The sequence below is a fragment of the Peromyscus californicus genome, unplaced genomic scaffold, assembly GCF_007827085.1.
Source record: "Peromyscus californicus insignis strain IS unplaced genomic scaffold, ASM782708v3 Scaffold_4__1_contigs__length_199733344, whole genome shotgun sequence".
Classification (NCBI taxonomy): Eukaryota; Metazoa; Chordata; class Mammalia; order Rodentia; family Cricetidae; genus Peromyscus; species Peromyscus californicus.
The window spans coordinates 120,357,818-120,372,191 of NW_026294562.1; the positions used below are offsets into that span (position 1 = coordinate 120,357,818).

The 14,374-nt window shown below is 46.2% G+C and overlaps 2 protein-coding genes across 11 annotated transcripts in view; both read left to right on the top strand.

Annotated features, from left to right (window-relative positions):
* Positions 1-9,201, top strand: part of Cpeb1 (cytoplasmic polyadenylation element binding protein 1) — a 108,114-nt gene extending 98,913 nt beyond the window's left edge. For all 10 annotated transcript variants that reach the window (XM_052760021.1, XM_052760025.1, XM_052760016.1 and 7 more), the window contains 4 exons: positions 3,276-3,474; positions 4,917-5,011; positions 5,559-5,639; positions 7,778-9,201. In XM_052760021.1, the coding sequence (XP_052615981.1) occupies positions 3,276-3,474; positions 4,917-5,011; positions 5,559-5,639; positions 7,778-7,876 (474 nt within the window). In that variant the 3' untranslated portion in view covers positions 7,877-9,201. The remainder of the gene's footprint in view (positions 1-3,275; positions 3,475-4,916; positions 5,012-5,558; positions 5,640-7,777) is intronic.
* Positions 9,202-10,930: 1,729 nt separating this feature from the next.
* Positions 10,931-13,993, top strand: Rps17 (ribosomal protein S17). Its single transcript, XM_052760026.1, has 5 exons — positions 10,931-11,051; positions 11,279-11,430; positions 11,838-11,943; positions 12,808-12,873; positions 13,875-13,993. Exons 1-5 carry the CDS (start codon positions 11,049-11,051, stop codon positions 13,953-13,955), a joined length of 408 nt encoding a protein of 135 aa, XP_052615986.1. The 5' UTR covers positions 10,931-11,048; the 3' UTR covers positions 13,956-13,993.
* Positions 13,994-14,374: the final 381 nt, after the last annotated feature.

The window sequence follows — 14,374 nt, forward strand, 5'->3', positions numbered from 1 at the left end:
AGCCTGCCCCTAGTGACACACCACCTCCAACAAGACCACAGCTCCTAATCCTTCCTAAATAGGTCCACCAACTAGGGACCAAGCATTCAAACATATGAGATATGAAGGCCATTCTCATTTAAAACACCACAGTCACTGTGATTAAAATACCATGACCTAAGGCAACGTACAAAAGAAGTAATTTGGGTTTATGAGTCCTGAAGGATAAGAGTGCATCACAGTGGCACACACCTTTAATCCCAGCACTTGGGAGGCAGAGGCAGGCAGATCTCTGAGTTTGAGCCCAGCCCGGTCTACAAAGCGAGTTCCAGGACAGCCAGGGCTACAGAGAGAAACCCTGTCTCGGAAAAAAAAAAAATTCAATATGACAGGACCAAAATGCTCACATCCTGTGCTATAAGCACAAAACAGAAAGAGCAAATTGGAAGTGGCAGGAAGATTTTAATCTCAAAGCCCACTCCCAGTGACCCAATTCCTCTAGCAAAGCTATACCACCAAAAACTTCTCAAAGAGCACCACCAGTTGGGGACCAAGTTCAAATGCCCAAGACTTTGGGGGACATTTCTCATTCAAACCACCACATATTCTTCCTGTGTCAAGATGATTGGCATATCATGGCACTAGATTTTTCTTGGAACCAGGGCAACAGTTGTTCTTGCAGAGGCAAGAAATCTACTTTTCTTGTCCATGGCAAATACATTGCTATCTTCTAAATTACATTTTTTTTTAAAAAAAAAAAAAGCTAACTGTTGGGCTTGCTGAGGTGAAAGGGAGGTATGTGAAATGTGCATAGACAATCCTGGAACTAGTGGGGATCGAGCCCTCCCAGCCTCTTCTACTCTCTTCTGATCTACATTTAAATTCCAAACCTCACCTTAGAGATGAAATTGAAAGCAGCAACTTTCTCTTCTTAGACTAAACTGATAAAATCTACAGATATTTTCTCCTGGTTCTCAGACTGTGTCTTCTGACCCCATAATATGTGGTGGGTAAGTAAATAAATTCCCCATTAGCACAAATCCAGCCATGGCTACTTCCCTCCCTCTCAGGGCTTTATTATATAATGTTACCAATATTGTTGTCTTTTTATAAATGCTTGGCATAAGCCTTTGTGCCCTGAACATTATACTGATTTCACGTTGGGGAACTCATTGCAGAGTCTTATCTCAGGCTTACTGATTCATCTGGGTAGAGTTTAGGAATCCCTTGTAATCAGACTCCCCAAATGGTGCTAATGGATAGAGTTTTGAGAACCACTTGTTTTGAGTTCAGGAATTGGTGTAGTGATGTTTTTATTAGGCTGATTCCAAATCACTTTTGTGACGTTAAACTACTGTGAAATTTTATTGCTCCACGGGAAGCTAAAAATATCTCTAATTAAAAAGATCAGTGCTTTCCAGGGGAGGGAGACATGACTAGGCAGAGCACAAAGGATTTTTTTGGGCTGTGAGTTGACATTCAGCTACCATTGCAGTGTTGTAAAAGTCATCACACATTTCCTCCAAACCAATAATTCACAGAAAACCCAGTGTAAACTGTGGTCTTGAGGTAATGGCGATTGTTAGTGTAGGGTCATCGGAATGACCTTCTGATGCAGAATGTTGCTAGTTGAGACTTGTGTGGGACGAAGAATATGTGGGAAATGTCTGTTCTTAGTGCAGTTTTGCTGTGACCCTAAATCAACTGTTAGAAGTAAAGTCTGTTTTTGAAATCTGTATCTTACAGGGGGAATGCCCATTAGTACGGTCACGTCACTTAAATAATCCATTAACTCATCCGGTTCTTTGCTTGATAAAAGTTCCCTATGTTTCTGTTGTCCAGTCTGACAGAAATTGTTCGTTCTCGGGCTCCCACAGTGACTCAGTTCCCTTCCTTCTCTCCTCACTTGTCTGGCCCTCAGACAACAAGCTCATCCTATCTAAGATGAATTCATGTATTCTTTCCTCCTTTGTCTCCTGCTTTCACACGTGAGACTGCCACAGCTACAGGAATCGAGTCTGCCTCGTGCCCACTCCCTCCTTACCACCTAGCTGAGACTGAGTCTCTCTGATGCACCAGCCGCAGGCTGACCCAGTTCTCTCACTTCTGTGACGGAGTTTTTGTATGTCCGACTGTTGTCCACCATTATCAACACAGTATTTGACTCCCTCCTGTCGTCTTTCTATCTCAAATAATGTATTCATTTCCACTCTTTTTAGACCCAGATTCACCTGTCTAACCTCCTGTCCTGTGTAGACACTATATTCTTTGAAATATCCTGTAACTCTATATTGCCCTGTGTGCAAAGTTAGCCTTTGTCATGAATTTGTGGGGCTGTTGGCTTTCCCTGGTACCTTCTACCAGGCTCTCCACACCTCAGGCCCTGGAGGTCTAGATCCTGCCTGGTCCCTCCTTGCTTACCCACTCAGAAAGTCTGACGTCTACAGACTTCCATTGAAGAATATCTTTACTTGTCACCTGTGACCATTGCCACCAGCCTTGTTGAGGTCTTCTTTTGAATTGTTTTTACCTCCTTGTATTTGCCTCAGTTCTCTTCCTGCTTCAAAGCATTTTTAAAAAGATCTTCACAAACTATTTTTCCAAAAATAGTTACTGGCATGTATAAGCCTACTTCATTGTAACACCCTCTACCTGCTAGACTAGGTTTGACTCTGGGGTCAAGGGGACAGAAGACACAGGGTGTCAGCACTTGCCCTAGTGATGCTGAGCTTTGGAACACCTCAGATCGTTGTACATGGCTTTATACAGAGAGACATGGGGTGGGGAAGAGGGGAGGAGGTGGGGAGAGAGAGAATGTTCCCACTATTGCTGGCACAAAGCCCTCTAAATACCTAGATTTAGACCAGTAACCATCTCACTGATAAGTATTTCCACCCTTCTGTCCTTCATGCTTCTAGCTTTTAAATGTTCTATGAGTTCTACCTTTCACAGAACTCTTGTTTTCTTTCTTGAGAACTCATGCTCTGTTAGTTCCTGTGGCCCTTGGTTGGAATTACAGGATTGTGGGCCTGTCAGTTTGGTACTTCGTGCTTACTTTGCAGAATCAGCAAGTTCTGTTATATTTTCTCTCACCATTATGAACACAGGAAATTCAACCCAAGTTGTGTTGGATAAGGATGTCTTACCAAAGCCTGTGTGCCTCAGATGGGTAACAGTGCCCTTTCACCCCTGCACAGCCTCAGCAGCTGCAGCTAGAGTATCTAAAGCATGTGTTCTACCATACAGGAGGCCCTCTGAAGCTGCGAGCTGATAAACCTTTGGGGGGGCGTTTTCAGGTGCAGGTAATCCCTTGGGTCTTGGCTGACAGCAACTTTGTCTGGAGCCCATCTCAGAGGCTGGATCCCAGCAGGACGGTGTTTGTTGGTGCCTTGCACGGGATGCTCAATGCTGAGGCTCTGGCTGCCATCTTGAATGACCTATTTGGTGGAGTGGTGTATGCTGGGATTGACACAGATAAGCACAAGTACCCCATTGGTGAGTGTCCTACTTCTGTGTGGGAAGGCTTGGTGCCCCTGGGAGTAAATTAAGATTGTAATACTTACCTTTGAGAGTAGAGAGAGAACTGACCCAGGTTTGCAGATCATCTTTTCCTCCAGAAGTTACCAGTACTGGCCCATCTGCATCTTGCTCTGCTCCTGTTTCCCACCCTGGGGAAAAGGACGATTGTAGGATCTATGATAATATTGGTGAAAGAAGTTGGTTGAAATTCAAAGTACACACACAGTTGCCAACCAGTTTCGGACAAACTGTAGGTAGTATTGTACTTAAAGACTATACTTTACTGAGAACTTGCCCAGTTTCCTTTATTAAAAGTTCTTGCCAGACATGGTAGCACATGCCTGTAGTCCCAGCACTTGGTGGATCTCTGAGTTCAAAGCCAGCCTGATCTACTTAGCAAGTTCCAGGCCAATCAGAAATACATAGTGAGACTTTGTCAGGAAGGAAGGAACATTTGTTTCGTTTTTACATCTTTGATGCTGTCTAGAGTAAGAGACAAGGTCAGATCAAAGGTGCTTTCTGGATAACTCAAACTGGTACAGCTGTTGAGCTGTTCTACCTTAAGGTAGTCTGTGTCCTGACCACTGAGTTTTGATCAGCTTTTCTGAGAAAGAAGGTTAGTTCCAGACTTGGTACAGTAATCTCAGTGATTGCGTTTGGAAGTGGGGCAGACCTGAACTCTCTGATCAAGGCATATATAGTTAACCCACCTTCCCAGATACCTGGTCTACCCATCCACACTGAATCTGGTCAGACGGAGAACCAGGATTTCAGAGTCTGTAGGGGCAGGCAGCACTTGGCAGGAGGGGGATTCTTCTGCTGGTTCCTAGTTCTCTAAGGTACCTCTGGGTCAGACAAGGTTTGATTGCTATTTCTACCCCCTGAGCCCTTTATCCTTCTCTGTACATCTGCCTGCACAGGAGGAGCCCCTTCCCTTCCCTCTTTACTAAATGGTTAACACTAACATGTCTTACAACGGTTACTGTCCAATGTGATAGCCACCAACAGAAGGTGGCTGTTGAGTACTTGAAATGCAACTTCTCCTATGTGTTAAAATATCTTGAACACAGCCAGGCGGTGGTGGCACATGCCTTTAATCCCAGCACTCGGGAGACAGAGGGAGGTGGATCTCTGGATTCGAGGCCAGCCTGGGCTACAAAGCAAGTTCTATGACAGCCAGGGCTACACAGAGAAACCCTGTCTCAGGGCAAAACAAAACAAAACAAACAAACAAAAAAACCACCACCAAAATATATACCTTGAACACATAGATAAAATAAATTATATTATTAAAATTCTACTACTTTCGACTTTGCTGTGACAACCACTAAATTAGAAATTTATGTCAGACAGCACTGGTGTAGAAACAGGGTTTCTTGAGTGTTTAAGAGAATTTGAACAGTGCCCGGTTTTCCTAGGGTCTGGTCGTGTGACTTTCAATAACCAACGTAGTTACCTGAAAGCAGTCAGCGCTGCTTTTGTGGAGATCAAAACCACCAAATTTACCAAGAAGGTGAGTGGTTTATGCCCTTACTTTGAGAGAAATTTGGATCAGTTACAAAAAAAGCATAGTTCTAAGATTAGGGCAATGAGCCCAACTGCAGAGTTAACCTGAGTTTTCAGGGTTTATGATGGGCTTGGTCTCTGGGGACACAGGAGGAAGGGACCTAGACTGTTAGCTGCCTGAGTGGGTGTGGGTGTGGGTGAGAAGTCCCCTCATTTTGATATTTGTCTGAAATTGCTAAATAGATTGACTTTCTTTATTTTTTTACCTGAATCCTCTGAGCACTTCCCTGCTGCTAATTGATGGAAAGCCAGGGTTCATTTTGCTGAGAAGAGCAGGCAGTAAAGCCTGTGGTTGTCAGATGTTAGCAGCATCCAGCTCTGTCTCTGTATGACATGAGCCTATCTTCTAGTCTATCCATATTAGGCCCTGGCCCACAATTCTGTCTAGCCTCCATTAGAACAAACATCCTACACCCCTCTGTGCTCAATAATACGCTCCTAAAGCTCATCTGACCCATAGAGCCATTTTATCTCCCTCTGTTGATGTTCCTCAGGTTCAGATTGACCCTTATCTAGAAGATTCTCTGTGTCTTATCTGCAGTTCACAGCCTGGCCCTTTCTTCTGTCGAGATCAGGTGAGTTCTCTGGGCACTAGAAATGTCTACAAAGTTAATACCACAATTAAAAAAATGTATTAAGGCACATTTCTGACATTGAGTATTGGAGTTCTTGGGTAACTTGTGATGTCTGGGAGCATAGAGACAACAGTCAAGAGGGCACACTTTAGATAGGTTGGCCTACAACTCCGGGTGTGTCAGGATGCTTGTTTTCTCTTTTCCTTCCTGGGCTACTGCTGTACAATATGGCCATTGGTGATAGTGGGTGATTTTTGTTTTGTTTGTTTTTTTGGAAATGGTCTTACTGTTTAGTCCTACCTGATTTGGGACTCATGTAGCCAAGCTAGCTTTGAGCTTGCAACGAGCCTCTTTCTTACTACTCACTGCTCCTGCCAGAGCCCTGGTATCCCTGGCATGTGTTACCATACCTAGATAGTGATTTTATAGATATTGGGTAGTTGGATACCTATGAATAAAGCACTACTGATACGTTTTCTAAGTCTGGCAAGCATGTCCAATTACAGTCTCTGGTACCATTTGCCTCAGGATAGCTATGAATGCTGCCCAACCAAAATTGTGATTTTAGGAGACACACACACACACACACACACACACACACACACACACACACACACACACACACACTTGTGAAGTGTTGATTTGGTTTTGTATCTGGATTGCATGGTTCTCCAGTGTGAACCTTGAAGATGACAGCATTATGTTGCAATGCCAAAAGGTTAGGTACACCTTGCTGGGACTGAGTTTTCCCTTATTTCTGAACTTCTGGACTGCTTTGGTATTTGTATCTGGGTTCTACCCACACTCATCAAAGGTGGAAGCTACATGGAAACTTCCTCTTGGGTGTCTCTGGGTGGTGGAACATGGATGGATCTGGGTGTGTTTGGCAGTTGATGCTTTTCAGACTTGAATGTATGTACGTATCAGCTGATAACTTCGTTGAAATGAGAATCTGATTCAGTGGATTTGGGTGGACCCTGAGAGTCTGTGTTTTTAATAAGTTGATGAGTGGTGCTCATGTTGCTGTTTTGAATGAACTCTTTTTTTTAAACACATTAAAATATATTTTCATGCATGCATACAATATATTTTGATCATGTTCTACCCTACTTTTCTTAGCTCCTTCGCATCCACTCCCTCTTAATTTCATCTTTTTGTTTTATTTTGATGCTATTACTTTTTGTTTTTGTTTTTGAGACAGGGTTTCACCTCAGCCTGGGACTCACTAGTAAACCAGACTGGCCTCAAACTCAGAGATTGGGCCTGCTTGTGCTTTCCAAGTTCTGCACCACCTTGCTCAGCCTTTTTTTTTTTTTTTTTCTAAAGTAACATGCCTAGTCCCAGTGTGCTACTTACATACTCATGGTAGTCCATCTACCAAGGGTTAAACCCTTAAACTGACTTTCCTTCTTCCAGAAGCCATAAGCTGTCAGTAGCTCTCAGCTAGGAGTGGTGGCTTGTGAGCCTTTTCCCTGCCCATGCTGAAATGTTCATTGGGTTGGTCTTGTGCAGGCACAACCATTGGACCACATTTTGAAACCTTCTCTGGAGTGTTTGGGAACCTTCCAGACTCTAGCAATTCATCTATACTTAGTTTGTCTTACAGTGATGTTGTCATTGCATGGAGGCTGTAGATAGTCAAACTCAGGCCCCCACGGGAGCTCAGAGTAAGTTTGGGTAAAGCCTGAAAACAAGTATCTTTCTAAATCAGCTTTTATAGATCAGTATCTTTCACAGTGAATCCTCAGTTTCAGATTCTTGGTAGGAGGTTATGACTTGCTTAAGATTATTCAGCTAGCAAAACCAGTCACTTTTCACTGAGAAGAGAAAGGCATGTCTGCTTATACTTGAATCTGTTACCAGTTCACACGTTCTCTCTTGTTGGCAGCCATGAAATTCAACTGTTCTGTAGGTGAGAAGGGTGGGGAATTGGGAACCTGCATGGTCTCTGTGTACACCAGGAGCCTAAAATGTTTGCATAAAGCTACATGAAAATAAGATAGCATTTGCCTTAGAGCTCTGTTACCATGAGAGGGCTAGCAGGAAGCATCCCTTCTAGCTCCACAGAAACCAGGGGCCTTCCACTTCCTCTTCAAGTAGAACCTTTGTACCTGGTGCTAACGCTCTTTCTCTTTTAGGTTTGCTTCAAGTATTTTTGCCGAAGCTGCTGGCACTGGCGACACAGCATGGAAGGCCTGCGCCACCACAGCCCCCTGATGAGGAACCAGAAAAACTGAGATGCCAGCTAGAGAAGCTGGCCTTGCCCAGTGGCCTGTATTGCCCAAGGCTGGCAAATCAGGCCTGTACCCTGCACTGGCGCCCAAGGAGCTAGCTTTCTGCAGACAAGGGAAAATTGTAGTCACCTTTGTACTTGCTAAATCTGTCTTTGTTTCTGCACTAATTAATGCACAATGAGTTTTGTGAGGTTTTGTGTTCAGGGGGTGTGTCAGAGCAAGGACCCTCAGGCTCACCCTCAAGCAAATGTAGTTTTCCCAGATTCTAGTTCCTCATTTTGCAAATGAAAAGAAAAACAACAACAAACTATGTGTCCAGAAGGTATTGACAGATGCCTACACCTAAGTTTATTTATTAAAGCGCTTTTTACATTCCTTGCAATACTGACGGTGGTGATGCGCAGGTCTCATCAGTTCATTCTTGCAGTTGCCATACAGTGCCTTTCCTTTGTTTAACCCCCACCTGAACGGCATAAACTGAGTGTTCAGCTGGTGTTTTTTACTGTAAACAAACAAGGAGACTTTGCTCTTCATTTAAACCAAATCATATTTCATAGTTTACGCTCGAGGGTTTTTACTGGTTCCTTTTTACACTCCTTAAAACAGTTTTTAAGTCATTTGGAACAATAGATTTTTTTTCTTTTCTGGCAGCTTTTAACATTATAGCAAATTTGTGTCTGGGGGACTGCTGGTCACAGTTGCAAATCAAAGCATTTGTAACCAAGGGAAAATTATTTTATTTAAAACTGGACCGGAGGGAAAAAATTACGTCTGAGCAGCTGCTGTATATAGTTTTAAAAGTTTGTCGCACCTTCTTACATTGCACTTACGTGGGGTGGGAAGGGTTGATAGAAGTTTTTAATCACAGTCACAGGACTTTTTCTTTTGTAACTGAGCTTAAAAATTAAAAAAAAAAAAAAAGGGCTGCTTTTTGGTGGGGGCAGTTGAAGGCTCACAGGAGCCCTTTCTCTTAGAGGGGCAAGTACCCTTCCTTACATATTTTATTTGAAGAATGTATGAATCAACAGAGTTAACAAAAAAATGCTACTGGAATTTGAAAACTTGACTCTTTTTCTTTTTAATTTACTTACTACTTGCCCCTCTTAGGGAAGCTGTGTGCCAAAGAACCAGTGTCCTAACCCCTCCTCCCTCCTGCTGAGCTGATGTTGCATTGTTGCATATCCCAGCTACTCTGTGGGTTTGTGAAGCTGTGTGTGAAGTCTCTACCTCATTGTTGTATATGCAGGCAAGACTGCACTCTACTACAGATGTGTGGAGTAAGCTGTGGTGTACTTTTTTTTGGCACATAATAAACACGTTGCAGCAAAGTTGTGCTTTTGTCTTTGTGCCTGGGGTGTGTGTAGCAAGCAGGTAAGATTACAGAAAAAAAGTCCTCTTTTCTTGGATTTTCTGTAATGGGATTTCCAGTCTAGGGTGATGGTGCAAGCATGTGAGACTGTCCTTATGTGAGACTTGTTACATCCTGGTCAGCCACTTTGGTCATATCTGCCCAGTAGCCGGGTGATTACAATCCAGAACGAGACCTGTATGTTTCAGTTCCTCGGCCATCAAGAATGCCAGAGGCACAACCACCAAGGTGTCCGAAGCCACTTGATCCCTGCTGTCCTGTGAGCCTTGGCATGTTTCTTCTCTCGGACTTGCTTGTGCTGATGTTATTCCTTTCTGAGTGGATGCTACTTTGCTTTTTTAATTCAGGCTCTTTGTCCTTGCCCTGGAACTCCTTATGTAAACCAGCCTAGCCTCAAACTCAGAAAAACCTGCCTGTGAAGAAGAATCCTAGTGCTGGGATTAAATGTGCGCACCACTGTACCTAGCAGTACTTGGATTTCCTTGACAGCCCTTACACTAGGGCTTTATGACAGGCACGATGATTTTCAGGTAGAGAGATTTTGAGTCAGCCTGCTGAACTGATCCTTTGGGAAACTAGTCTGAGGTAGAGGGACTCCTGTGTACTAAAGCATCCCTCCTGTAAGGTGCAGAAACTCACTACTGGTCAGGATCCAAGAGTTCCCTTCCTGCCAGACTGAAAGATCTAGTCTCCATCTGAAGCCTGGCAGCTACTTCATTGGCATTTCACTGGTAAAAGTAAGCTTGTGCAACACTGAGGGCACCCTGACTCCTTGATCTCTTCAGCCTCTCTCCTCTTGCTCCTTAGGTCATGACATCTCTCTTCCCCCCCACACGAGCAGCTTTCAGGGTATGGGCTTTCTGTGCTCTGCCGTATGGGCTTTCTGTGCTCTGCCATCTGACCAGAGCGATGTGGATGAGTTGAAGGTTGCGGCACAGCCGTGGCCCCTTGATACATCCAACGTGGCTGGCACAGTCTCATGTTAGGTTTGAGCCTAGGACCTCGTCCCAAGGAACAGCTAGAGGAAAGGCCCTCCCTAGGCTGATGAGGCACTGGGCCGTGGCTTAAGAGCCTGATTTGGGCCAGGGTATGGCAGGACAGCCAGAAGAAGCTGAAGGTTGGAGATAGTGTCTTAACTGGTTGGGGACAGCAGAGCAAATTGAGATCTTAATTTGTTCATATAAACATTGGAGAACTTTCTGTGAGCCGGCCAATGTTTTAAGCACTGGAGGTTAGCCCTTCCTGGTTAGCTCATTCCCTGGTTGAGAAAACAGAAAAGTCACTTGACGTGCCAAGACGTTTAAAAACAGCTCCAATGCAGTATTGTGCTGGGGTGTGAAGAAAAGCCCCTCTGGTGAAGCGGTGTTTGCAGTAACACGGGGAAGTGAGAGGAGCCTCTCTAATCAGGCTAGACTCTAAAAGCTCTGACTAGAGCCACTCGCAAGGTGGAAGTCACGAACGACTCCCTCTACTACTTCACCTTTCCAAAGCGCGGGCTTCCTGTCTGCCCCATGTTCTCAAAGCCTCGAAGCCCCTCATAGACTAAAGCACCCTCAAAGTCGAAGAGAAGCCTATCCAGCAGGGAACTGCACAGAGCGGAAACTCAGACGGCCCGGCTCCCTGCGTACGCACGCGCAGACGCTCGCCCCGCCCACCGCCAGGCACTGACACTCCACTCCGCCAGGGGGCGCTGTGGTACAGCCGCGAGCTGCGCGCCGCCCCAGCCGGGCGGAAGCGGCTTTCTGGCCTGCGCTTTATAGGCCTCTCTTGTGCTTCCTGTTTCCTCTTTTACCGGGACCCGTCAACATGGTAGGTGTTTGGTTGCGAGGCCTCCGTCCTTTTCAATCCGCGTCCATCCTCCGCTTGTCGCGGCCCCATCCCGCAGCGGGGAGCAGTGGGCCGGGCGTGCGCGGTGTCTGTCGGCCTGGCGCGCTTCCGCATGAAGTTCTGCGCGCTCCGGCCCCTCTGCGAGCCCCGCGCCTGCTTCCCCCACGGAAGGCGCGGGCTCGCCAGTGATTTTTGCCCTCCACCTTCAGGGCCGCGTTCGCACCAAGACTGTGAAGAAGGCGGCCCGGGTCATCATCGAGAAGTACTACACGCGCCTGGGCAATGACTTCCACACCAACAAGCGCGTGTGCGAGGAGATCGCCATTATCCCCAGCAAGAAACTCCGCAACAAGATAGCCGGGTGAGTGGGTGCCCCGCGGGCCGCCTGCGCTGGCCGTTTCCATGGCCCCGAGAAGAGCTGGAGGTGTGGGTTTCACAGTGCTTTTTGCACTGTGACAAGGAAGGTGACAAGTCAGAGTTCCGGCCTCTGCTTGTAGTATTTGTCACTGTGGCCACACGGCACCAAAAGTTGGCCTTGCTGGGTCTCTGCTAAGTCCAGTCAGGGTTCAGGTGCTAAATGACGATCCTTGGGGGAGGGTTGATCGTCTGTGAGGCGTGGGTGTCTACATTACAGTGTCGAGTGTGTATTGGAGACTCCGAGGGTGAGTCCGTTAATGTAGAAACCGAGTGGGTCCTGTATGCGGACGCCCTGGGCACCGGCGGGAAGCTGGTGTGGTCACTGTGCCTTCCTGGCTTGTGTGCTTGTAGCTATGTCACGCATCTGATGAAGAGGATTCAGAGAGGCCCTGTGAGAGGTATCTCTATCAAGTTGCAGGAAGAAGAGAGAGAAAGGAGAGATAATTATGTTCCTGAGGTAAGCTTTGGATCTTTCTCTGGACCTCTATCCTGTCAAGAGTGATAGTGGAGGCTCTTGAGAGGGTGGGGGGCTCATTGGCAGTGAGAGGTCTGAGTCATTTGGCTCCTCGGGGTTTTGATATAGGGTCTCACAGTGTAGAACAGAATCACTTCGAGTTAGTAAAGATCCGTCTGCCTCTGCCTCCTGAGTGCTGGGGTTAGAGGCATGAGCCTCTAGCTAGACTTAGCTGGCTGTGAGTGTCTGTAATCTGCCTACCTATTTGTTATTCTTTCCGCCCTGGTCAAGTTATCTGCTCTTTTTTTCCACATGGGAGCCTAGTGAGCATGTCTCCTGGCTTGATTAGCTTGATCACATATCTCAAGTGGGAAATCTTAAGGCTTTCTGAATACCCACTAGATATTTCTGGCATCAGAATAAAGCTGGGCGGTGGTGGCACACGCCTTTAATCCCAGCACTTGGGAGGCAGAGGCAGGTGGAGCTCTGTAAATTCAAGGCCAGCCTGATCTACAAAGAAAATTCCAGGAGAGCCAAGACTGTTACACAGAAGCCCTATCTTGTAAAAAAAAATAATGAAGCCGTTCAGGCACTGTGGTCCATCCCTTTAATCCCAGCACACAGAAGGCAGGGCAGAGGGGTCTCTGAGCTTGAGGCCAGCCTGGACTACATAGAGTTCCAGGACAGCCAGAGAGACCTGTCTCAGGAAAAGAAAAGCAAGCAAAATTGTTGCTCATCTGGTGGTGCATGCCTTTAATGCCAGCTGTGGGCAGGTCAGCCAGGGTCCGACAGTGAGGCCTGATCTTGCATGGAAGCAGAGGAGGAGGAAAATAACTCATTCATAATTTGGACTTCTCTCCTTCCTAGGTCTCAGCCCTGGATCAGGAGATCATTGAGGTAGATCCTGACACCAAGGAAATGCTGAAGCTTCTGGTGAGTGTGGCTGATCCTGGTCGAGGGCCATGAGTGGCTTTCTGTCACCCGGTTTTAAAATGGTTGTGGCTGCTTGTTCTGTGCGTATATTGAAATGGCTTTTACAAGATAATTTCAATATTTTGGGACATTACTATACCACAGAGTCCTTGCATTTTTCTTCTGGGGCTGGCTCCTAAGTTGTCTTTGATTCCACTCTGGCTCTGTTACCTGCTTTCCTTAGAAACTCTTGATTCTAACTTCAGAAATGATCTCTTGTCTCATTTTCAGAATAGTCAGGCCCTGCTTAAGACAGTTGACAGGTGTCTTTGATATGGCTTCTCTTACCCCTTTTTTCATAAGTGGTACTGTGGGCTTCAGAGTCCAGCTGCTGTTAGTGATTTTGAGCAGCTTGAGTCACTAACAAAATACTCTCCCCTATATCCCCCCCACCTGGCTTTGGTGAGACCAGCAGTGTGGCAGCTGGAGCTTGCTGTGGATCTGCTCCTGAGGCAGCCTTAATTTCTCTAGAAACCATTTGGCTCTGAGCCATGCTGCCCTGGGTGCTGAGTGTGTTTGGCCTGATCGGAACTAATCCACTCCTGGTGCCTTGTCCATCTGCTTTCTGCTCGGATGTTGAGCAAATTGTAATACTTCTTGACTGGGGCTCCAACCATGGTGCGGTATGAGCAGTAGTGTTCTTACAGCCTTAGATACACGGGCAATGATAGGAAATACTGACAGTTAAGCTTTAGTTAGGAAATAGTGGCAAGAGAGTGTGTTGAATCCTTAGGTATGGAAGACAGGTCTGGGTTTTGCAGTTTGTAGGCCTGTTCAGTGTGTCCTGGCTAGGGAGTGCCTGGCTGAAGAAGGTTAACAGGGATGTGTTGTGGTTTGAACGATTACTCCTGGGGGTGGAAAGCCCCTTGGCTGACTTGAGTCCAGACCCCAATCCGGCGGGGGCTGGTGCTAACCACAGATCACCCTGCCCCACTCACTGAGAGTCTTGTGTCTTGTTGCAGGATTTCGGCAGCCTCTCTAACCTGCAGGTCACTCAGCCTACAGTTGGGATGAATTTCAAAACACCGCGTGGAGCCGTTTGAATCTGTTCTGTCATGTTTTCAATAAACCTGAAAACAACTTTGCCTGTGTTGTCCTTGCTGCTGTTAAGGGTAGGAGGCCGATGCAGGAGTTCTCAGGACTAACTAGCCTGGCCATAGTCTGGAATAGAGCAGCCCGGTGCTGAGCACTGACAGGCCTGCGTGTGCAAACCTAGCCTAGGATTTGGAAAGCTCTAGTGTGTTCTCAGGACGTGGCAGAAAGCTGCTTAGCTGTCAGCTCCCCTCAATCTCTTGGATACACAAAGTTGGGACCAGCGTGCCCAATTGGAGGACAATGGTGTCAACCAGGGAAGGTAGGTGTGCCTGTTGTCTTGTGGCTGTTCTTTGACATTTCCTGCATGAATACCACAGATGGCGCTGTTTGACACAGAATTTTAATCTGTTGGGTTTTTTTTTTTTTT